General features: G+C 45.5%; 2 protein-coding genes across 3 annotated transcripts in view; one reads left to right on the top strand and one right to left on the bottom strand.

The window, feature by feature from the left end:
• Window positions 1–13,365, top strand: part of LOC135809077 (glutamyl aminopeptidase-like) — a 23,194-nt gene extending 9,829 nt beyond the window's left edge. Inside the window, exons 11-19 of the mRNA XM_065322339.1 lie at window positions 1,958–2,085; window positions 2,322–2,377; window positions 2,741–2,888; window positions 4,128–4,201; window positions 4,536–4,643; window positions 6,552–6,722; window positions 7,311–7,451; window positions 8,486–8,564; window positions 12,597–13,365. Of these exons, the coding sequence (XP_065178411.1) occupies window positions 1,958–2,085; window positions 2,322–2,377; window positions 2,741–2,888; window positions 4,128–4,201; window positions 4,536–4,643; window positions 6,552–6,722; window positions 7,311–7,451; window positions 8,486–8,564; window positions 12,597–12,752 (1,061 nt within the window). The 3' untranslated portion in view covers window positions 12,753–13,365. The remainder of the gene's footprint in view (window positions 1–1,957; window positions 2,086–2,321; window positions 2,378–2,740; window positions 2,889–4,127; window positions 4,202–4,535; window positions 4,644–6,551; window positions 6,723–7,310; window positions 7,452–8,485; window positions 8,565–12,596) is intronic.
• LOC135809080 (ubiquitin-conjugating enzyme E2 J2-like) lies at window positions 10,355–24,503 on the bottom strand. 2 transcript variants are annotated; one of them, XM_065322341.1, is made up of 8 exons: window positions 23,991–24,503; window positions 22,180–22,220; window positions 20,772–20,874; window positions 17,889–17,979; window positions 17,645–17,692; window positions 14,745–14,825; window positions 14,265–14,331; window positions 10,355–11,367 (listed from the first exon to the last, which is right to left on the bottom strand). In XM_065322341.1, the coding sequence occupies exons 1-8, from the start codon at window positions 24,125–24,127 to the stop codon at window positions 11,273–11,275; spliced, it is 663 nt and encodes a 220-aa protein (XP_065178413.1). In that variant the 5' UTR covers window positions 24,128–24,503; the 3' UTR covers window positions 10,355–11,272. The 2 variants fall into 2 exon arrangements, with proteins under 2 accessions (XP_065178413.1, XP_065178412.1); XM_065322340.1 differs by lacking the exon at window positions 10,355–11,367 and having other exon boundaries at window positions 13,333–14,331; window positions 23,991–24,502.

Raw genomic sequence — 24,503 nt, 5'->3', positions numbered from 1 at the left:
ATCCTGCCTCATTCTTATCAACTACCACACCACACCGCTGCGCTCTCCGGCCGACCTCAACACGTTGCCACAGCACACCATCATCAAAACGACACTTCAGTTGGTACTCTGCTCCTTCAGACAGCAGCTGTTTCGATCATCAGGATCTCGTCAGTGAAGGTTGATAATGTAGAATGGCTAACAGATTGTGAACTTCACCCTTTTGTAGCAAAAAAAGGGGGAAACATAATGGCGCATATTAGGCGCAAAAGGGGGGAAACATAATGGCGCATCTTAGGCGCGAAGATTAAGGCTAAGCAAAGGCGATATTGATAGACTACACTGAGGATACTAGTAATATAAAGGGTGTTAGTGAGAGTACAGTCATGTAGTGGTAGCCAGGTGTGACTTCGATAGATGGCACAGCATAGCACGGCAAGTAGCAACGCGAGAGGCCCCTGGGGCATTCACTCCGTCGACTCACTCACCACACAGCATAGCACCTCACCATTGTCACGTCAAAGCCATTCTTCAGTTGCCATGATAATGCCGTAGCTTAGCAATGAAGTGACGAAGTGACAAACACATGCCCTTCCCCTCTTGATCAGACATTCTGCCTGTCGGTGTATTTCGGAACGTCCCACTTGTGGGAGGTGCATCAGAGACCAGTGCATCGCCAGAATGTCTGTAGGCTCGCCTCCAGCTTCAGCGCTTCCACTAGCACCAGGTGATTTCTCTTGGGCTTCGGACTCGGCCGTGATAAGGGCAGCACGCTACGGCAAACACGATTTCTACTGGGTGGTCGAGATCCCAACAGAATACCGTAGAATCCCGCGGATAAGCCCATGGGCTTATCTGTTTCACAAGGACATTTCGGTGGGCTTATACGAGAACATGGGCTTATACGCGGGCATGGGCTTATACGCCAACACCAAGTTGTGCTATTGAAAGTATCAAGGAAGTGAGAAGTACATTGCTGAAAACCACTGTGCAAACAAAAACAACCGATGATTGTGCTGAAATGTACGAAAACAAACGATAATGTGCATGTACTACGTACATGGTATGGCCAAGAGTCCATAATTTATGGACTCTCGGTATGACCTAGGCCCATGGGCTTGTACGATGAAGCTTTGTGATGTTCGAACAAACCCTGGGCTTATGCGCGGGATTCTACGGTACTATTAGTCAACTACATGTATATCATATTACTTGAAACGGAAAGCCACCTTTGTCTCCAAACAAAACGACAACGAGGAGCAACCGAAGAACAACAAGCTTCGAAAACCAATACACAAACCCAGCCAGAATCGCGTATGCCAGCGACACGTGCATGAAAAAGGGAGTACAGAATCAAAGAAGTAGGTCGCATGTAAAGTGCGTAGCGTTTCCACGTGTATGCTAACACACACTACAAATCATGTACTACTCAGGACAACTGCGCAATACGCACACATTCACATAGAGCTGTAGACACGAACTGCATGCAATACGCACACATTCACATAGAGCTGTAGACACGAACTGCATGCAATACGCACACATTCACATAGAGCTGTAGACGCACACATTCACATAGAGCTGTAGACGCACACATTCACATAGAGCTGTAGACACGAACTGCATACAATACGCACACATTCACATAGAGCTGTAGACACGAACTGCATGCATCTACAAGTACGAACTGCTCACACGTGCTGCGCTGAAAAGGTACAAATAAATAAAATGAATATCAAAACAAATAATAAAATGTGTAGGTCAGCAGTGACAGTGGAGACGAGGTACTCTGGTGGTACTTTACACGGTACATCGATTTAGAAAGCAAAGTATGCACCTGTCAACATAGTCACATCCAGGCAAGAGCGCAAGTTGATGGGAATAACCAAAACTGTACTTGTTTTTCCATGTAATTCCATACACTACAATCGTGAGTGGATGTTGTGTTTGTTGACTGCTGCTACTGCACTATCTACAGTTACAATTCAGCCAACACGACCATACCAGTGGTACAAGTTGAACGCCGGCAATAACTTCTACTATCGTGTCAACTACCCTGCCAGCAATTGGGAGAAATTGACGCAGCAACTCTCCCGCAATCACTCGGTAAGCTCAATCATGCATTCAGTCTTGGTCACGTTACTCATCTTACTCATGTACTAGTATTCCTTGCGCCGTCGCTGTCGCTTGTACAACTTTCAAGTGATTTGTCTGTTCGGAGTGTCTCATCTCTGTTACTGTGTGTTGGGTTGTGCCGTGAATCTCATCTCTGTCACTGTGTGTTGGGTTGTGCCGTGAATCTCATCTCTGTCACTGTGTGTGTGTGTTGGGTTTTGCTGTAGGTCTTCTCTGTTGCTGATCGTGCTGGACTGATTGATGACGCCTTTGCTCTGGCCAAGTGAGTACTGGAACTGGTTGTCGTATTCACTGCTATACCGGTACACATGTTACTGGTGTGTTTCTCCTCTACTTGCATTGTTTTGCAGCTTGCTTAGACCGACCGATCTTTACTTGTTTCCCCCCCCCCCCCCCCCCCCCCCCCACTTCATGTTTGCTGTCCCTGGTTGTAGCTGTTGTAAGAATTTACGGGCTTATCACATGACCGGTGAATGAAGCTTGAGAGGCCTTCTGGCTGCTAACATGCTCTTCAACTGTATGTCTTGTGTCTTGTGTGTGTGTGTGTGTGTGTGTGTGTGTGTGTGTGTGTGTGTGTGTGTGTGTGCGTGTGTGTGTGTGTGTGGGTGCGTGTGGGTGCATGCAGCGATGGCCGAGTACCCATCACAACAGCCATGGCAACGACTGACTACCTCGAGCAGGAGGACAACTATGTACCATGGCTGACGGGAATTGATGCGCTGTCTCATGTCGACTTCTTGCTGTCTTCAAGACTTGGATCTGGACAGTTCAGGGTATGGTGTGTCTTTTGGTGCTCCTGTCAGCTTCTTCTCTGCCTTGGTCTTTTGTGTTGATGTGTGTGTTGAGGAGTCATGAATGGTTTGCTGGTCGAAAGTTTCGTTGAGTGTAGAGGGGACGGTTTCAAATAGGACAGGTTGCAAACCGGAACGGACTCAATATTCACTTTCTCTCTTGGCATTTTGATTAGAAAACATATGTCACAGTGAGACTACGATGTGTTATACGCCGAGCCAAAATTTCATGGCTCTGCGATGACCAGAAGCGCCATACCAAGCAGGTGAGTTTTTGACGTGTTGCTTCGCACTACGACTTGAGTTTTACAACTTTCGAAAAATCAACTTCTTGTCGCAGGTAAACAGCGGCTCGCCTCTCGCCAATAAAGCACCGCATACCAATCAAAACTAATGGAAGCACACACAAGGCTTATTGTTACTCTGTACTGGCCGTCGTGGAGCGATAGCAATTACCTAATTTCAGACCCAGAGTGAATTTGATGTGCACTCTAAAACGTGTCCGGTTTGGAGCCACCTCTGATTTGAACTTTTTTGAAGCGAAAAATTGGGCAACTTGGAGGCAATGGGTCAACACAAAGGAGTGGCTCAGTTCGATTGACTCTGGCCCCAGAGCAAACTTCAACATGCCAGTTTCCTTCCACAAACATATTTTGAGTGAAAAATCAACGCTGATGATCGATTTGGGTCTATACAAATTTGGCTGTCAAAGCGTCCCGGTATCGAGCCGTCCCCTCTACCTGCTAGTCCATTGATTGAAGTTGCATGTAATCCTATCATGCATTGTGTGTACACTGTATAGAATACCATCATTGTGTGTGCACTGTATAGAATGCATTGTGTGTGCACTGTATAGAATGCATTGTGTGTACACTGTATAGAATACCATCATTGTGTGTGCACTGTATAGAATACCATCATTGTGTGTGCACTGTATAGAATACCATCATTGTGTGTGCACTGTATAGAATACCATCATTGTGTGTGCACTGTATAGAATACCATCATTGTGTGTGCACTGTATAGAATACCATCATTGTGTGTGCACTGTATAGAATACCATCATTGTGTGTGCACTGTATAGAATACCATCATTGTGTGTGCACTGTATAGAATACCATCATTGTGTGTGCACTGTATGAATACCATCATTGTGTGTATACTGTATAGAATACCATCATGATGTTTTTCTTCTTGTGTTTACTCCCATATTCCTTCCAGGCGTACTTCTTGAAGAAAGTGCAAAGAGCTCTCAGCACGGTTGGTTACAATGACAATGGCACTCACGCACATAGGTAAGACCGGTTTTTCTCGCAGTCGTGCAGTCGATCTTTTACTCCAGTAACAGTACTCCGCGGGTAGCTGAATGTGACAGCGACGGGCTGCAGAGGGCTGGGGACGTCTGTGTTTGTATAATTTTTTTTAATGAATGCAGCAAAGTATTGATAAAGCGATGGTATCGACTTGTCCATGTTCATTCTTTCCCGGGCTACTCCATAGAGCGAGGTCTTTGTTTCAGATAGTGCTTGTGTTTGTGTGTGTGTGTGTGTGTGTGTGTGTGTGTATGTGTGTGTGTGCGCGCGTGCACGCGTGTGTCTGTGTGCGCACGTGTGTCTGTGTACTGTGCAGGCTATTCCGTACAGCTCTATTGCATCGGTCATGTGACCTTGGTGATCAGACTTGCATTACTGCAGCGGTTGCAGCAGTCAACCAGTGGATGGCAACTGGTGGGCCAAAGTGAGTGTCACCATTTGCATGCATATGTATCATACAAATAATCTACGTGGAGATAATAATTTTAATATAGCTATGAATAGGATGAAGGCCGCAGACATCACGCAACTACGTTACTTGTTTGACATGTATTTACTGTGTATTTTATAACAAAAATACTTCAGAAGTATTATTGAAAACCCATAATCGATTTTCTTGTTCCTATCATCAGTGGGAAAAAATACGGAACTGTAAGGATACAACCAAAGAAACTGAAGTTAAGTACTGTAAATAGAAAGGTGTTAGAAATAACAACAAGATACAAGTGCAATAAAACCACTAGAGGAAACGCAAAAAGGTTAAGTACTGTAAATAGAAAGGTGTTAGAAATAACAACAAGATACAAGTGCAATAAAACCACTAGAGGAAACGCAAAAAGGTAACAAGATTACGTAACCAAAGGCGAGAAGGCACTAAACGAAGTGTCAACCTACGAATACAACTTCAGTGCAACAACGTGCTCCTTCTGCTTACACAAAACAGGCTTATGAATACGTATACAAACTGCCTCAAGGACTTTCAACTGTTGGACATAACGCGCACGACACAGTACAGACAAATGAGAGTCATCATACACACTAAGACAGTCAGGACGAGATAACACGTGTAGATACACAGCTGACTTCTTACGATCAACACATTCATCCGCCTCATCTCGCTCCTTCCCACCCGACTCCTCCTCGTCCATCTCATCATCCTCTTCCTCGTTCCGCTCGTCATCCTCACGATCATCATCACTACCATCATCTGCCTCGTCCTCTGTCTCCTCATCAACCGTTTCGTCATCCAATTGCTCTTCCATCCTCTGATCACCTGTCTCATCCTCCGTTTCTGTACAGACCACTTGTCTCCCATTTGCTAGCTACTCGTCCCGTGAGCGGAGTTGTTCCTCCAGATCCGCTTCACTCACTGACTCATGATCCTGCTCGACCTTCCTTCTGTTGGTATTGTCCACAACGCGCGGTCCTTGGCCGTTTCTGGCATAAATATCTGTGGAGTAGTTTGCTGTTGCCCTCCGAGGTCTCTGGATTAATGTGGGTGCCGTGGCAATTTGTGTGAGAGTGGCCGACCGCGCAAGAACCCACCCCCTGTGCCAGTGGTACAGACTGAGCCAACACAAAATGCGGTACCGTGTGAGAGGGCTAGGCTGCCCAAGTTACCAACTCCAGCAGCACCACCGTTGCCCTTGCCACCACCAGAACCGCCACCGGCTCTTCTTGTGGCGGGGGCTGCAGTGGACCCACCTACACCCGCGCTGGCATCACCAACTCTCACACGAATTGCCACGGCACCCACATTAATCCAGAGACCTCGGAGGGCAACAGCAAACTACTCCACAGATATTTACAGTCAACTTCGCTTATAACGACACTCGGCGCGGCATCAAAAGGTGTCCTTATTCGCGAAGTGTCGTTATACCCGAAGTCTCATTATATGTATTACAGTGGGATGGGACTTTGCTCTGGGCATGGAAATTCTGTCGTTATTCGCGAATTGTCGTTATATCCGCAGTCGTTATTAGCGAAGTTGACTGTATGCCAGAAACGACCAAGGACCGCGCGTTGTGGACAATACTTCATCCTATTCATAGCTATATTATATGTATCATAAATGATAATTTATCCGCAAGTCATGTCGTGGTTATAACAATGGTCATTGGGCAATCAAGAGAGTGATTGTTGTTGGTGCGGGTGTTGTCTGCGACACTATCACTGCTGTGTGTACTTTGAAGTATGGACCACAGACCACAGTGCCCCCCCCCCCCCCCCCCCCCCCCCCGCCTGGTTTGTGACTATAGGCGTGCTGTTGGCTTTCCACATGTGTGCACGTAACACCTGTTCCTCTTTGCTTGTTATCGTTTCTTGTGCTCAGTCCCATCCCAGCTAACTTCCGCACCACGTACTACGCAACAGCTATTGCTCATGGAGACGAGAAGGTCTGGAACTTCTTCTGGGGTGTGTATCAGAATGCTACAGTGGCAGTTGAGAAGCGCAAATGTCTGTATGCCCTCTCACAGACCAAGGTCAACTGGCTCCTTCATCGGTATGTCCATGGATGTTTTGACATTACTCCGATTTTGAATGATATCCTTTCAATATGTGTAGCTTGTCAAGTTGTAAGCATCATTTTATTTGCGTCTCGGGCCCGTTCTTCCTGATCAAACGAACTACATTGAACGTACAGTCGAAGATAGGCCGCTGATATCTTCAGGAGTTTAGCTTCACGGGAAAAAGTTAATCTCGAATGCTATCTTTCAAAAAAAGAGTACCAGTAACTGCTTTCTGTCTGAAAATGACCTCCGGTAAACCTCTGATGCTATACAGAGTCTGTGCTTGTGGCAGGGAATGTAGCGATGTGGCTTCTAGTCCAGAGAGGTTTTATCCATCGTGTATAACTGTCCTGCCTCGGCAAGATGATTGTGTTGGAGAGCTTGAATTCCACCTCAATATGCAGTCAGTGCCTGTACAAGGTGGTGGTGATTGCTTAGAACCAGCTCCAAGCACGATTACCGCCTGGTAGCTTCTTTTTGTTCCATATCGTTCTGTTTCTGTTTGGACTTGAGCCACGTAGAGAAGACTACAGGCAGTGTTAGCCTTTTTTCTGACCTTGATTTCTGAACTGCATGTCTAGGTACCTTGTGTGGGCACTGGATGAGAACAAGATCCGATCACAAGATTCGACTTCAGTCATTCGCTACGTTGCCAGTAACTCTGCTGGCCAGCTGATGGCTTGGGATTTTGTACGCGCTAACTGGAACGACCTGCTGGAACGGTACGATTTCGTGGGGCTTTAATGCACGCACCTGGTGGCTCCTGAAGGGATGCGAACACCAGCTTCAAATCTTCAGTGCATATACTGCTCAATAAAATCCAGTCCCGTCACTCGAGTATGCGCCGGGCGCTGTGCAGTCCTAGACATGCGAACACTGGGCTGCCGAATGGTGCAAGGCGCAAACTTGAGACGTGACTGGATTTCATTGAGCAGCACTGTAGTACATGTATGATCAACTGTGTATGTGAAGTAACCAGTACATGGCCATTGTCGCAACATACAGTCATACTGATTGCATGCAAGTAAACAGTTTTCTAGATTTTGTGCTTTTTTTAAGCCCACAAGGTACTAGGGGCATGTTCGATTGGTAGGATAGGATCGGGATCCAGATCAACCGGATCCACTGGATTCGCACCCTTTCGATTGGTCGAATCCGGGTCCGGATCCTTTAGATTTGGATCCGGTCAACCCACCTCGGAGAGCAGGGTTGACCGGATCCAATGGATTCAAATGTGACTTTGTGCGTATATGGCGGGTAAAAATCATTTTCGTACACATCGTGGTACGCACACACGTGTATCTCTTGTTGACTTTTCGTACGAAGCACACAATGAGTACGACTTTCACCATTTGGGCCATGGGGTGACCGGTGAACGCCATTTTATTTCTTCGTCAACATGACAACAGTCAGGTCTAAAATATAGTGTTCGGTTGACTCTGAAAGATCTGATGCATCTGAGATCTGGATCCCGATCCTACCAATCGAACATGCCCTAGGTGTCGTCCGTAATTATAGAATTTTTTTAAAAATCCTTCCCCGTGCAAAAAGGGGGTGGGTGGCCAAGACCGCTGGTGGAATTTTTTATATTCTGATTTTCGTACACTTGTTGCACTGTGGTTTTTTAATTTGTCGAATATTACGGACGACCCCTTACTTGTAGAGGAGTTGTATTGTAATGTCACTGCAGTGACTCACTGGCATAACTGATACTATCCCCCCCCCCCCCCCCCATTTTCTCTTGTGCATGTTACAGTTATGGAGAAGGTTCATTTTCCTTCAGTCGCCTCATTCTGAGCACCACCGCATTTAGCACCCCGTTCTATTTGCAGGAGGTAAGCCGTTTGGTTGGTGGGTGCATGCGCTGGATTCGCCGGTGGTGTACCTGACTAGATCTGTTGATTTGTCATGTGACGCAGCCTATGGGAATACTAGAGTGCATAGTGCTTGTCATTCGTTGTGATGGGAAAGGTCCTTTTGTGATGGGAAAGGCCCATTATCTATCCTGCCCTATAAGAGGATTTTCCATTACATCACCTTTTTGACGCCTTCCCGGTGCCCACCCAAAGATCACCCACGGGACAAGTCCTTTGACCTACGGTAAAATTTGCTTGGGTGGCAAAAAGAGATTGAAATTGTGTTGTTCGGCGCGTAGTTCAAACTGAGTGTTGTGGTGGTGAAGCACCTTTGCAATGTCATCTAAGTTAGTGCTAAAACCAGTACTCTATAAGTTATCGAACGAGTAGCGCCGCTATCGAGCCGAGTATCAAGTACTCTATAAGGGAACCTAGTTGCTCGTGTGTGCACATTTCCACCACACCAACATGAGGTTTAAATTAAGTACACATGTTTATTGTGCAGGGTAGGTCAATTTCTAAGTTTCGCCCGAAGTCAGTGACATCTCTCGGACTCTTTTCCTCTCGCTCACTTGCATCTACATAACTAAAACTTCCAGTAACAGAAGCACAACTTTGACGTCGTCGAAAAGAACTTCCTTGCTTGACTTTATCAGTTTGTGCTACACAAAAAAGTCACGACAGTATACATTCCTGTACTATACGTGTATGTTATCGAGTATTGAGTCCCCTTTTGAATTCGAGTCGAGTACTCAGCGAGCGATTCTCCAAATAGTTTGAAGGAAATATTGGTTCATATAGTCCATTATTACCGTGCCCATATGCTACAAGTAATCTCCCTTCTCTCTCCCTTCTCTCTCCCTTCTCTCTCTCTCTCTCTCTCCTTCTCTCTCTCCTTCTCTCTCTCCCTCCCTCCTTCTCTCTCTCCCTCCTTCTCTCTCTCTCTCTCCCTCTCTCTCTCTCTCTCTCTCTCTCTCTCTCTCTCTCTCTCTCTCTCTCTCTCTCTCTCTCTCTCTCTCTCTCTCTCTCTCTCTCTCTCTCTCTCTCTCTCTCTCTCTCTCTCTCTCTCTCTCTCTCTCTCTCTCTCTCTCTCTCTCCCTCCTTCTCTCTCTCTCCCTCCTTCTCTCTCTCTCCCTCCTTTTTTCTCTCCCTCCTTTTTTCTCTCCCTCCTTTTTTCTCTCCCTCCTTTTTCTCTCCCTCCTTTTTTCTCTCCCTCTCTCTCTCCCCTCTCTCTCTCTCTCTCTCTCTCTCTCTCTCTCTCTCTCTCTCTCTCTCTCTCTCTCTCTCTCTCTCTCTCTCTCTCTCTCTCTCTCTCTCTCTCTCTCTCTCTCTCTCTCTCTCTCTCTCTGTCTCTCTGTCTCTCTCTCTGTGTCTGTCTGTCTGTCTGTCTGTCTGTCTGTCTGTCTGTCTGTCTGTCTGTCTCTCATGTGTGTGTGTGTGTGTGTGTGTGTGTGTGTGTGTGTGTGTGTGTGTGTGTGTGTGTGTGTGTGTGTGTGTGTGTGTGTGTGTTCCTTCTTCCTTATCAGTACGAGTATGACCTGTGGCGGCTGGTAACACGAAAGCTGACAAAGTCAGACACGACCACTATCATCATGGCCCCGATGTAGCCAAAAAGGCTGGTGTAGTAGCGGACTTAAGTTGTCCTGATCTTAAAACACGCTGAAGAATACACAACCAATACAGCAATTGCTTTTCCTGGTTGTCCCTCAACCTGGCATTCTCCATAAGCAGTTGCTGATTACCGGTATTGCTGCAGAAGAAGATACATGTAGTGGCTCCAATTACTTCCTTTGCAAGAGTAACGCAAGACCTAAGATCAAGATGATCCTCAGCATAAGATCAAGAAGCTGAATACCTAATTGGCCAAATAGACAGAATATGAGGTACCATACTATTATGTGCCGCAGCAGATGAAGAAGTGTGCACAGCACAGCGACCAAGTGGGAAGCAGAAGACGATTGAGCAACACATGTTCGACTACAGAGTTCAACTTCGACAAAGACGCATACATAGCGACCAAATGGGACGCAGCTGAAGATCAACACATGTTCAATTACGGAGTTCATCTTCGACAAAGACGCATACATAGCAACCAAGTGGGACGCAGCTGAAGATTGAGCAACACATGTTCGATTGCGGAGTTCATCTTCGACAAAGAAGCATACATGTATGCACAATGAAGATGCAGCAGACACACTGACAAAGTACCCAAAACATGAGGTACACACTTGACTGAGAGGTAGCTTTAAGGCCGGGATCGTTCGAAACAAAAACGGTTAGAACAGAGACTTGGTGATCCAGCTCGACAAAGAAACAGCATATAGGGCAGACACACTGAGGCAGAGGATGAGGACTCAGGTACAATGTACACTCAGCGATAGAGGTGGGTTCACATCACAATGGCCGAGTGGAAAGCAGAAGAAGTCTGCTCCCCATCCGGTCATTGTACCCTGCAGCGTCTGCACATGCCTCATCTTTTTTAAATGAAAGTGCACCTGCCTCATCTTTTTAAATTTTTTTTAAATTGAAGTGCACGTGCCTACGTAGAACGGAAGAGGACAGCAACAACAACAACAGCAAGAGAACATAGGGGACTACAAAGGGCGCGTACGTGCTATAAAAGCTCCCGCGCAATGTCCGTTCCTTTGTTATTTTTAAACAATTATCCTGATCAAAGTGTGGCAGCTTCAGTCTTCTTCAAACTCGGGCTCCTGCTCCCACTCAGGCTCAGACTCGGACTCAGACTCGGACTCGGACTTCGTCCCCTGCACTGCTCCTTCCTCTGGATGAAGATGGAGCAACAAAAGAAATTCCGGCAGGGCATTCCAAAAAAAGAGTGAGACACACATAATGCAGAAGTGACAGATGATGAGTTGCACCCACTACTATAGCTAGCACTATGTTAAGTTATCTTTATTTTACTTATTTTTTAGGCATTGCTGCCGTCCTGCTGTAGATCATGAATGATGCCACGGCTCCCAGGCTATGATGAAAACTACTTGTAGAGGTACGGGTATGTGCAAAGCAGGGCACATTACCGAGTGGGAACCAAGCAGGCGTGACTTCAGCATTGGGAATGTCACCACCATCAACATCAACACTATCAATCATCACAAACTCCAGCTACAACGGACAACCTTGCACTGTGACCAACTTAGCTGATACTAGAAATGTTCGGCATCATCTTCTGCTGATACCAGAAATGAACTGAACTAGTTAGTTTGATACCTACTGGGGTGACAGGGGATGATCATCACTTTTTTTCTCTTCGCCAACAAAGCGAGTACTCGTATCCGTCGTGCCAAGAGCTAGAGTACATAAACCAGAGTGTGCAACTCGGGATAAACGAGAAAAAGACAGTGATAAAGGACCATCAATAAAAAGGTATGATAGAATTAGAACTGAAAGAAAAAAACGGAAGGAAAAAGGTAATAGATGGGAGAGCCACAGAAAGAGAGGAAACCCAGAAAAAAACCAGAACAAGAACAAGACTCAGTGACCGATTCCAACGCCGGCCCCGTCATGTACGGAGCCAACAAAGTGATGGACCAATATTCGTGTCCTTCGAAGTACATGTATTTGCATTTTTAGTTAATAGGACCAAAGTTCTCGAGTCGTGTGCCCGTCATCCACTGGTTCCGTCGTTCTCCATCGCAGGGAAAACTATAAAGACTTAAAGACGACCCAGATGTGGAGCAATTGGAACATCCGATTACGCAGCAGCTCTTTGACATTCTCAAACTATCCGAATAGAAACTACATGTACTTTTGAAAAACACTGTTTCCTTCCATTCTCCTTTTTTTGCCACCCAAGCTCCGTTTCAAGTCTGGTGATCGGTGGTCAACCCAATGATCTTTGGCCCGAATCCTCATAGGTCGCATGGCATGACACATTGGAAAGTCCTCTATACCACAGGCCAGCTCGAGGATATGTTTTAGCTCCAGGGGTCTATTCTGCACACGTATTACACAAACATTAATCGCATCCACTGTTTGTTGCACTCCTTGCAGGTGAAGAAATTCTTTGCTGAGAACCCAAATGCTGAGTCTGGACAGCGCGCTACACAGCAGACTCTTGAGAAGATCCAGGCCAACATCAACTGGCTGGCTAGGAACGAGGACCAACTCAGCTCATGGCTGACAGCTAAGGGCTTTCAGTACGAGTGAAAGGCGTGAGCCCAACTCGGCAACCGCAACTCCGACAGTACCTTGTTGAGTTAGTGTTTTCAAATTTACCCAATTTACCCTGCAGTGCTCATGTTGCAAGACGACAGCAGTCCCTAATCAATGCATTCCCATACCAGAAGCAGCAACAATACGAGCATCAGCAACAGCAGCAGGAACTGCCTGCTCGGTTAGATGGCCAGCAAGGACTGAACACAGAGAAAGAAGTACAGTATATTATTACCTTCTGCCACAGCCATTCACAGCTTCTTCCAGACTTGCAAGAACGTATTCATTTCTACCTATGAAATACATTTTATCATACTACGGGACACTCCCAAACATAAAACATACCAGTAGCTTGGAAGCATTCTATAGTTCCGATCAAAGCTTGCACACATTCCTTGCATGGAGTTACAATTTCGATGACTTTTACCCCGATTTTTCACATATTTCTCATTGGTATTGAACGGGATAGGTAGAAATTTACAGTACACTACTATGTCCCTGTCATTATCATTTAAAATGTAATCGAGACCAGTGGCGGCATCACTGCACCCACAACACATGTCACTATAACAGCTTGTGTTTTTATGATAATATTTTTTTTAAAGGATTGAGTGCGTGGAAGCAGAATTGAGATACGTCGACTAAAACACTGGGTGGTAAGAAACGATAAGAAAAGGAGATAGCAGGTGTTGAAAATGAGATAGTTATAAATAGATCATGTCCATCATCACTCTGGACTCCAGCAGCGTGATGTACAATAGGCAGCAAAGGTTGCGCTGTGGTGAGCAATATGATAACATCAATTTACTAAACACTGTACCGACCAGAACAGGGCACCAGCCCCCTGGTGTGAGTATGTCTTATTGCAGAGGGGAAAAAAGCACAGCTTGCACTAACAAAATGGACATACAGGGAAACGAACAGAGCATGTGCATCGACGGCAATTCAAATGCACGCACCCAAAGGACAAAGGACATGCTCAGGTACACACACACACACACACTCGCTCGTGACGCAAAGGCAAGTCTGCAGTGCCGTGTGACCCTGCACAGAACAGGACCTAGCCGCACAGCGCTGCGGCAAAACTTATGTACATACAACAGTAGCAAGCGGCCACTGCTCATACGTCCACTGCGCATGCTCACACTCCTCTTGGTGAGGGTGGTTATGACTAGGATGATCATGTCCATACAAGTAGCAGCTAGTAGCTACAGATACAGTGTATAGCATCCGCATACACAGTGGACACATGGAGCATGACCACCAGCAGCAACACTACTACTAGTGCAGATAGTCATAGCAGGTGTACCGTGTGGATGCACATAACACTGTACCCAGCACAGTGAAAGCAACAAACTGCACCGCAGTGCATGTCCGGCAGCGCTTACACAGCTGCATTAGATAGGACATAGTGCACAGTCCAGGCAAACATCACTATTGCAGCTATCACTACTACGTTACCGGTTAGGCTATGCTGAGGATAACGCGCCGATGTGCTAGACTGACCTTTCGATGGTGCTACCTTTGTGTCGGCGCCGTTTTCTTCCGATGATTCACTCTGCTTTTTAATTTCCTGTGCAAGAGTGAACAAATGCGCATGCACACCCCCCCCCCCCCCCCCCCCCCACACACACAAGCACACACACACACACACAAGCACACACACACACACACAAGCACACAATGAACAATTTTTTCCTGCACAGAAGCACCGCTCTGCTTTCTCATTGTAGATGCTGCAGCGGCTTGCATACTGCAACCCACGTCACACCAGACCCCAGGTAGTACAAGTTGATTCACTACCATTTCTTCTTATCACAACAGGGAAGAGAAATCAAAGTAGCCTTTAATTAACTACAACTAAGTAGATCCGAACGCTTGCGAAGTAAACCGAACAGCATTCCTCCGAGGAGACTCCTCTCACCCAGCAGCATGGAAATATCAGTGCGCCCTTTATTTTACAACTAACTTGGGTCAAAGCCTTACCTCCAGCAGATCAGGAAATAGTTCACAGAACGTTGGGTTTTTGAGGTTGTACTCTCCACTTTGCTGTGCTAGTGTACGTTTCTGAATGACAGGTATAAGGCAGAGCAATAAATTATAAATAAAATTTACTTCAAAAAGCATAAGCAAATCTTGTTTTCATGCGTAGAAAATTTACTCCATGTATAATGCCTGTATAGTTGTCAGCTAGACAGAAGCGGAACAGATGTTGTTCCAGTTCTTTTCCAAGCAATATTCTACTACGCGAACTGTTCAATTATCATTAATTACTTCAAAGTATTAGTCAGCTACACACCAATACCTCACACTGCAAAGACGTGGGATCCTAAACACGATGGCCCAGAAATTCCTGTACTGTAGACCGGCTAATCGTAGCGGGTAACATTTTTAGCATATTTTCTCAATCTGGCCCAATTTGCGATGAAGTATTTCAGCGATACGAGTTTCAGATTTTAGAAAGAAGGATGACTACATCGACTAGTACTGTACATGCAAAATTTCGATTGGTGCGGCAAAACATTTAGCAAAAACACTCCTGTCGCTAAAGTTGCTAAAATAATAATTAGCCGTTTTACAGTAAACAAGTGCATGCCCTAAAATGTACCCCTCCAAACTCTGGATGTTACACTCCCAGCTTAAAAGCACCCACAGATTTGTCTTATAGCAACGATAGCGGATCTGATTCTGAATGAAACAGATCAAGTTAAGCGCCACATAACTGTCTAATCCACACGGAGCGCATCGGAAAAGGACGGCCAAGACAGTTATCTATGCACACCCTACACTTGCTGCGGTAACCAGTATAGACAACAAGCTGCTTTGACAGAAGCAGACACTACATGAACTGGTACCTTGAAGTGAAATAATTGGAGTTACTTTACCAACCAGCCTCGGCAACTGAGTACTTGTACAGTCGGCCTACCCTTATAACGATATTTGCGTCACACCAAGAAATATTGTTATAAGGGTAATATTGTTATAGGGGTACAGGTCGTCCCTCGTTAATACATAATCTCTGGGACTTGACAAATGTTATGTATTAACGGGGTTTATGTACTAAACGAAAGTGTACATAGCTTGCTTGTGTACCAGGATTTTTCACTTTTTTCACTTTCTGAGTGTTTCTTGCTACCATGACTAGGCAGCGAGATATTCTTGATTCCCTCAATATAACATAAAAAATTATGTTATAACGGTCACAGCGAATATTCTACAGTTTGCATGATACATATAATTATGCCCAGCCGCGCCTGTACGGTCACTGGAGAAAAACAGACCTTTGTCGGTTTGCGATGTGCGCTCTGATTTCTGAGCTAATTGCGTCCACAAGAAAGTAGAACACGATGTGCCTCCACTGGAAGGCCAAAAGACCAACAAATTATGTACTATTGAGGTAGGTGGCATGCGGGTACGGAGAAATGTTATGTACTAACGGGGTTTATGTACTAACGAATTATGTATTAACCGACACAATTTGTATGGAAGTGACCACGTTTCGTCCGGGACTTGAGATTTCTTATGTACTAACCGGACTCGTATTAACGGGGGACGACCTGTAACTGGTTCATTTCATACACATACTGTATAAGCAGAAATATTCGTCCGGAATTTAATTTCGTCTTTTTCGTCCAAGGAGCTTTAGGAATAAATTAAATGTAGGACGAATATCGATTTGTCCAGCTTTTCTATACACTCTTATGATCCATGGACGAAATTTTCAACCGGACGAACTCCTTTTCTTTGGAGTTGGACGAAATTATTGACAGACGAAATTTTCTGCCTCTACAGTACGTCATAATGCATGGATTTCGTTCATTTTTTACACTCTTCATAGCATAAAAAACATGACGTACATGCACATTCTGTGCACAGCAAGGTGCCCACTGGTGCCCCATTGCATTTCGTCCTGTCCCAGCCACTTATCAAGTGAAGCTTGCCCTACCTGGATAGTGGGCTCTACATATTCCCTGCTAGATATTGTTATACAATGGAAAATGTCGATTGGTCAGCCCATTTTATATCGTTATAGGGGTAATATCGTTATAGCAATATTGTTATAGAGGTAAGGCATTGTATACACAAGTCAATGGAGTGATTTGGTTTGGCAGAAAAATATCGTTATAAGGCGAGACCAAAATAAAATCGAGATTCCCGGGCAGGACCCATGAGAAATAGGTGCGGGCGGGCGAATTTTATTTTTCAGACAACAGGTACGCGGTTTACCCGTTCAAATTTTCTATATTTCGGCCAACGATGGATGGCCCTGTACATCGGGAAGTCGTACAAGCTCGGGTTTGTGTGACTCCACGTCACAGATCTACTCACATGATCAGTACTGTACATATGTATGAACTGTTTAAAAAAATTGGCTTTGGCTCGATTTTGGTGCGGGAGGGCCCGGGAATCTCTATTTTTTTGGTCTCGCCTAAGAGTAATATCGTTATAGAGGTTATCGTTATAAGAGTAGGTTGACTGTACTGGGAACCCAGGGCCAACAGACATACCAACAACCTCAGCCATGAAAGCTATAATTATAGTAACGACACACTGGATTGTGGAGACGAAACTTCCAAATGCTTTGGCAAGAAGGTAGCCTTCTGACAGGTTGGACATGCACTCACATACACACTCTTCTTGGCTATGGCCAAAACATACCCAAAAGAATGTCCACCCCAAAAGTTAGTACAGTGCCCGAGATTCAGTACGGGGAGAGGTCCTTGCATCGAAAGATGGAGCACCAAAGGTGCAAAGACTATACTGAACTATCCCATGTATTACTGAATCGGAAAGACAAACGTCAGATGGGAGTACATTGGAGTTTCTATCAAACAACGCACAATGCAATCACGCTCATGCACACATGCACATATGAGAGAACTTACATGGAATTTTGAGGTGCTGAGACTTCCTAGTGTTGGCGTGTCTTCCAACTAAGGGACACACACACACACACACACACACACACACGCACGCACACACACACACACATACGCACACACATGTACATACACATACACAAGTTAGGTATGGAACTAGGCTGAATTAAGCTGTAAATACACCAATACAAACTGAAGCCTCCAGGGACTATTCTACTACTGTATAAGTCTACTTGTGTACAGTACGTACCATGAAGCTTAGCAGGCCAGTCAAGATGGTGGATACAGACCACGCTGGATTCCAGGTATCCGGATGAAAATCCGATATCGATAAACATAATCTACCCATGAAAGAAAACAACACACCAGGAAGACACGTGTTTAGGGCACACAGTAACACATGACAAAGCAAAGACTGGTGGGTAGGGGTGTTGGTGGTGGTTTCCACTTGAAAAATCATAGTTACATGGTGACATCACTGGCTCTGTCTTAGCAATAAAAATAGGGCTGAAACGATCATTCAATAACTCCTAACGATCAGCCAATATCATTAACGATCGATATATTGGTTTTATCGATTCTTGTCGGCTCTAGCCGTGTACCTTAAACACCAGTTTAATTCAACGATGCCTTTGCTACGTTTGAAATTTGTGGCACCGCACTGCTGATATCTATAGACATCTGGCTGGTTTTATCAACATGAACTGGAGAATTTCATGTTGTTTCTAGAGCAAAGAATCGTGTCATCACACTCTGGCAACTGCTCTTATCTCCGACCTCTCCCACAAATGAACCAAAAAGACAAAGTCTTCTCTCCCGATGTCTTTCAAAGCCACAAATCAATTTCACTGTGCTTGAAAGTACATGATTGTACTTGTACTCACTATCGGATGGAGTGCAATGGCTAGAATGCTGTCACTGATATGCATGCATAAAAATCGTTAGCACTCGTTTTGAACACTAACAATTATCGATCGCACTCTTAATGATCGATATGTGAGTTATCGGTATAATTGTTTCAGCCTATTCATAATTTTGATGTTAGCACACATGTGGGATGTGTAAGACATGCTGGGCATAAGAAAGCTAACAACAGAAAGTTGTTTCCAAACACCCACGCCATAAGTGATACGTATGGTAGCAACAAAACCATCCGAACAAGAAAGTACGCACGGAAGGCTCACGGAAGATTTGTCAGTTTTACAGGACCCACAGTTTGCAAGCAGCAACAGCAGAAAGAGAATACCGTATTTCACCGGTTATAAGTCGACCTTTTAATGACCTAGAGCCCCACCTAAAAAGGGCAAGTCGACTGACAACCGGGTTGGTAAAATACGGTACCCTATTTTCCGGAGTATAAGCCGCACTTTAAAGTTAGGCACTCGTTGTTTACCCAAAACAATCCGTGCGGCTTAGGGCACGTTTGGTTGGTACAACCTAGAACAGGATTCACCAGAACAGTGCGTTTGGTTGGCACAACCTAGAATAGGAGTCGGTTGGTACAGCCTAGAATAGGATTCATCAGTACAGTGCGTTTGGTTGGGACTGCACCTGTTCTGGATCGGCCAGAACATGTTCCGCTTGCAGGGGCGTAGCCAGGATAGTGATCAAGGGGGGTGCCAAGACTTTCCCCACACAAATGTACATGCACTTATGTTGGTCCTTTCATTAGGCATATGCGGATAATGCCGGCAGAAAATTGGCAGAATTCGGTACTTTTTCTGGTAAGTTTCATGCATGTTTGGTATGTGGATAAAGAAATGGAGCAGAATTCGAGGAATTGCCCGCCATAAGGTTTGTATGGTTATGCCATTTTCACTGCTTTTTGAGCAGAATCTGCCACCTTTCGAGCATTATCCGCACACCCCTACCTTTCATGCACATTATTCGATCCGTGAAATGGGGGGGGGGGAGCAAAATTCGCCCCTAATTTGACACTGAAGATCAATCAGTGAATGGCAAATCTCCAACCAGGGAGTAGTAATAATTATGGTATTTTACTACACCCTGGCCTGCTTCCAACTAATGATGGACTAAGTCCTGGATGCTGCTTTCTCCAGAATTATCTCACTCTCCATCGAACTTTTAAAGTGGGATTTCTCGAGCCATTTTTCCCCTTCGTCATGTTTGATAGTGCAGTAAGGCATCCTTGATCAAACCTACACTATTCCCCACAAAAACTCAAACTGCACTTCAACGTTACTTTCACTCTTCTACTGCTGTATCCACACTTGCAATGCATGAAAGAAACTTTGCCTTTCCACAACGAGACCAATTAACAGCGAGAACTACATTATACAAAACATAGCGAGAACAAACTGCTATGTCTGACGTGTGCTTTCCGGCCATAGACTGCATTGCTACTTCCTTGCTTCTACCAATGGCGTGTTTGTATGATTCTTTGCTTCTAACAAAACATGTGGAGTGCAATACAAATCATGTGCTGAGCCTGCTGAGGCCTGATGTGACACTGCACAACGCGGAGTTCTCTTGGCTAGAAATTTCATTGCAAAATGGCCAATCATGAGACAAAAATTAATAGTCCACTAGCATGTGGTTTGGTTTCAGATACATTGTACTTGCAGGTCTGAACCAGGGAGTAGTACCTACTACTCCCTGGTCTAAAACAGGGATGGCTACAGTGTGAGATGTGCAGAGTTGCGCATGTGATCAGCGGGTCTGCTATGGTCTCTCTCGAACCAGCTGTGAACCAAGATGGAAATTTTTGAGGGGGTGCTTTGGCACCCAAAGCACCCCCCCCCCCCCCCCTGCCTACGCCCCTGGCTTGCTCTGGCCTTGAGGCTGGAGCAGCCAGAGCAGTTGCACTTGGCATGCACGCATTGTACAAAGTGATCATGGTGACTCGTACACATTCTCACGAATGCAACCACGTTAGGGGCACTTTTCACATAAATGCACTCTGTTTCTGGAGTACCGTTTGGTAGGTATGAGGCTGCTCCATGTGTACCAGCTGTTCGATCCTGCTCTAGATCGTACAAACCAAACACGCCCTATGTACTACATTGGTCAAGATAACGGTGATAAACAGGGTAGATATCTGTATTCTGTGACAAAAATCTGGCTGCGGCTTATACTCCATAAAATACAGTACTAAGAAGATATGTCCCAGTACCTTGTCCCCGTCTTGAAGCGACCATTGGGAGTGAGCATCATGATTTTCGGTGGCAAGAACGGATAGTCCGGTGGAAAGACTAGTTTTCCATGATAGTAACCCCCTGCAAAGCAACACAAAGAAGACATCACCATTTGTAGAGATAGCAGTGTACTGCTAATCTAAATGCTGTACACGAGTGCATGCAACAACTAGAAAGTACCGGTAGTAGTATTCTGGGAGTACATGCACCATGCACCTACACACACAGAGATTCTGTAGGTCTTGTGCATGAGGACTGGTCACTGGGTGCTACACACATAGAGATTCTGCAGGTCTTGTGCATGAGGACTGGTCACTGGGTGCTACACACAGAGATTCTGTAGGTCTTGTGCATGAGGACTGGTCACTGGGTGCTACACATTACTAGTCATGCTACAGTACTGTCGGGCGCCGAAGAACTGGGGGTCAGGGATCTAGCCTAGCCCGTTCTTATTTTTAGCGAACACTGCAGTTTCATTCTTATTCGATGGTACAGTCTTACATGTACATTTATGCAGAGTTATACGTCTGGGTGTACATTATAGTGTATATTACGGTTTCCGTTCTTATCTGCAAAACAACCAGCCTACACCGTTCTTAAAAATTAGTGAAATTCTAGCCTGGCCGTTCTTCGGCGCCCGACAGTACCGTACTCACCATTCACCCATAGCGGCACTTGATCACATAACTCTCTCTCTCTCTCTCATCCCATCTCCATTCATCCGACCATCCCTCTATCCACCCATCTCCATTTACTCACTCATTTACTCTCCCCCCCCCCCCCCCCCCCCCCCCCTCTCCACAAATAGATCTGTGGATACCAGTATGTGAAACACATGGATAAGTGAAATCCACACTTCATCACATGCTCATCCACATGTCTTGCACTGCATAGCAAATGCCGCAGTGCCCCCCCCCCCCACCATTCTGCATTAATTTTTATAATTTTTTTATACTAGTACTCCAACTTACGGATACCTGAAGTCCCGGATCACCGAAGGGCGGATAAGCGAGGCCATACTACTCAGTATATCTACACTGGAGCCGTAGCTTCATGCACATAGATTGTGAGCTAAGTTACCTACATTCGGACACCCCAGTAATCACCAGACATTTACTGTGGATAGATGCGATGCACGGTGCGTACAAACACTGCACATTTATGCTGGCACTATTCTCATGACAAAGAAACAAAGACAGAGGGGTAAGAGCTGGTGCGCGTGTGGCAGGACAGACCGCCACTACAGGACAGACCGCCACTACAGTACTGTTGCTTCTAGTCTTTCTGCCACCTAACGGTCCCGCACCACTTTCTGACGGCTAACACGTCCATGCAACAGCAAATGCGCTAATGTTGTATTCTTAGCAAACATCTAAACGCACATACCTGCATACGGTGAATCCTCGGGGCCTTTTACACAGTAATGCCTGAAACACAGACAGACAAACAGACAGACAGAAAGGAACACACACACACACACACCACGTGCACACGTGTACAGACACCTCAGATGCCGATCGCCAAAGGCAATGATCACAATGCCACAGCAAAAGCCAGAGCAACTGGTGTAGGGATTGCACCAATCAACAGCTTCCAATGCTGAATAATCGATTGTCATTATCATGGCATTATGTCCAAACTTGCACACACTTATACACACACACTCATACATGCACACACGCATGCACACGTGTACGTCCACACACACACACACACACACACACACACACACACACACACACACACACACACACACACACACACACACACACACACACACACACACACACACACACATCACAACCACCACACACACACACACACACACACACACACACACAAGTGCGCGAGCGAGAACACACACACCTGCATGTGCGCACGCACGCACACACACACACACACACACACACACACACACACACACACACACACACAAGCACAATCACAATCACATACACACATGAACAAACGCACACAAACGCACACACACACATACACTCTCACCCGTGTGCACACGCACATGAACACACACACACACACACACACACACACACACACACACACACACACACACACACACACACACAAACAAACACACATACATACACACACCACCACCACCACCACCACCAACGCTACACACAAGCACACACGCACGCACACACACGGACGCACGCATATACACGCACCAGGCGTGTAGCCAGAGTGGATACCTTATACCAGTAGTCAGGTATCCATACGTGGTTGGCCTGCACATGCCGGAATGCTGCACTGTCTGTAGACCTACCGGTAGTCTGCTCTGCACAGACCACTACTAGTACTACAGACAGGGTGAGGTAGATCTACTGACTTCACGCCTAGATCTACTGTTGACTTAGAAGAGTTTGCAGGCCGTCTACTTGTAATTGTTAGTTGTGAGGTCAAGTACATGCACATGCATGTACTTGTACTTTGAACAGCTGTTTGATTTCAATGTGTGGCACCCTGCAACAGTGTTGCACAGCACCACTGCACTCTGCAGTGCAACACCCACTAGCAAAATCGGAGTCGAACTCGAAGTCGGAAAGTCACAGTCTTCTGGTTTCGAGGGCTTTCAGTTTGTTTCCATTCTCTTTTTCTTCTTCGCCACTAATTTCAAACTTCTGCCAGTGCGGTAGATGTAAGCGCTTTCAGAGATTTGCAGAATTTAGAGATTTGCTTTCAGCGCCTTCTGCGAAGCGTCTTGATATCGGTGGTTCAGACAACTCCGCGATTTGTTGCTGAAAACATCCTGGTTGTCTTTAATGGCTCCAGGGCGAATTGAAACAATTTACTAACTTTCGCTATCCATTACCCGCTTCTGTATTACATACATTTCAACTGCTACATATTTTGCATAGCATCCAGTGGAATAAATATGCGTTATCTGTATCAAGGACCTCAAATCCCCCTCCTTTGCATTGGCTTCTGCCATTGGATGGTGAAATAAAATAAAATAAATAAATACATCTGCATGTATACTCCGTTGGCCAAAGATATCCAGTACATGTATAGTGTACCCTGACTAGTTTGAGGGAATCCATACAAATATTGCCCGAGTTACGCCACTGCACACACACACACACACACACACACGCACACACACGCACACACACATACACACGCGCGCACACACGTACACATACATAGAAAATGTGCGCGCTCACTAGAAAGCTTACCATTCAAGGATATTCGAGGGCAGAGGCTGAGCCTGAATATACGGAACTGGATCTGACATGATCCTGAGATAGTCTTGCTTCAGACGATTCGTAGCACCAACAGGCGATTTCTTCCGTGAACTGCGTGCAGCACTCATCTTCTCAGCGTCGAGGAGTTTCTAGGCTACAACTTCGCATGAAGCTATATATTTAATATGGAAACTTGATAGGGAATATTGCTTGGAGAAGAAGGAAGTTTGAAGGCACTTCACAATTGTTCTTGTTAGAAAAATAAGCGAAATAGTTCACCCTAGAACCGAGAAGCTTTTAATACTACGGGGAATTACACTCTAGTAGTAACAGAAGAAGATGTTAGCTCAGAAGATGTTAGCTCTTGTTCTTCAGAGGTCCGATACCAAGGCAGTACTTCAAACCAGGGAGTAGTACAATAGTCGTGCTTCAAACTACATGACACACACTTTTTGACTTTTGAGGCTCTGGACTTGTCTTGACGTAGCTCCAACTAATTACTTC

This window comes from Sycon ciliatum, chromosome 2, assembly GCF_964019385.1.
Source record: "Sycon ciliatum chromosome 2, ocSycCili1.1, whole genome shotgun sequence".
NCBI classification, from domain to species: Eukaryota; Metazoa; Porifera; class Calcarea; order Leucosolenida; family Sycettidae; genus Sycon; species Sycon ciliatum.
This window is presented reverse-complemented; position numbering and strand designations above follow the sequence as displayed.

Coding starts and splice junctions, on each gene's coding strand:
- LOC135809080 (XM_065322340.1), bottom strand. CDS start 24,127: ATGAGTGCTGCACGCAGTTCACGGAAGAAATCGCCTGTTGGTGCTACG. Junction 17,980..20,771: donor CGCTTCAAGACGGGGACAAG/GTACTGGGACAT, acceptor TTTCATGGGTAG/ATTATGTTTATCGATATCGG. Junction 14,332..14,744: donor TATTTCCTGATCTGCTGGAG/GTAAGGCTTTGA, acceptor ACTCTTGCACAG/GAAATTAAAAAGCAGAGTGA.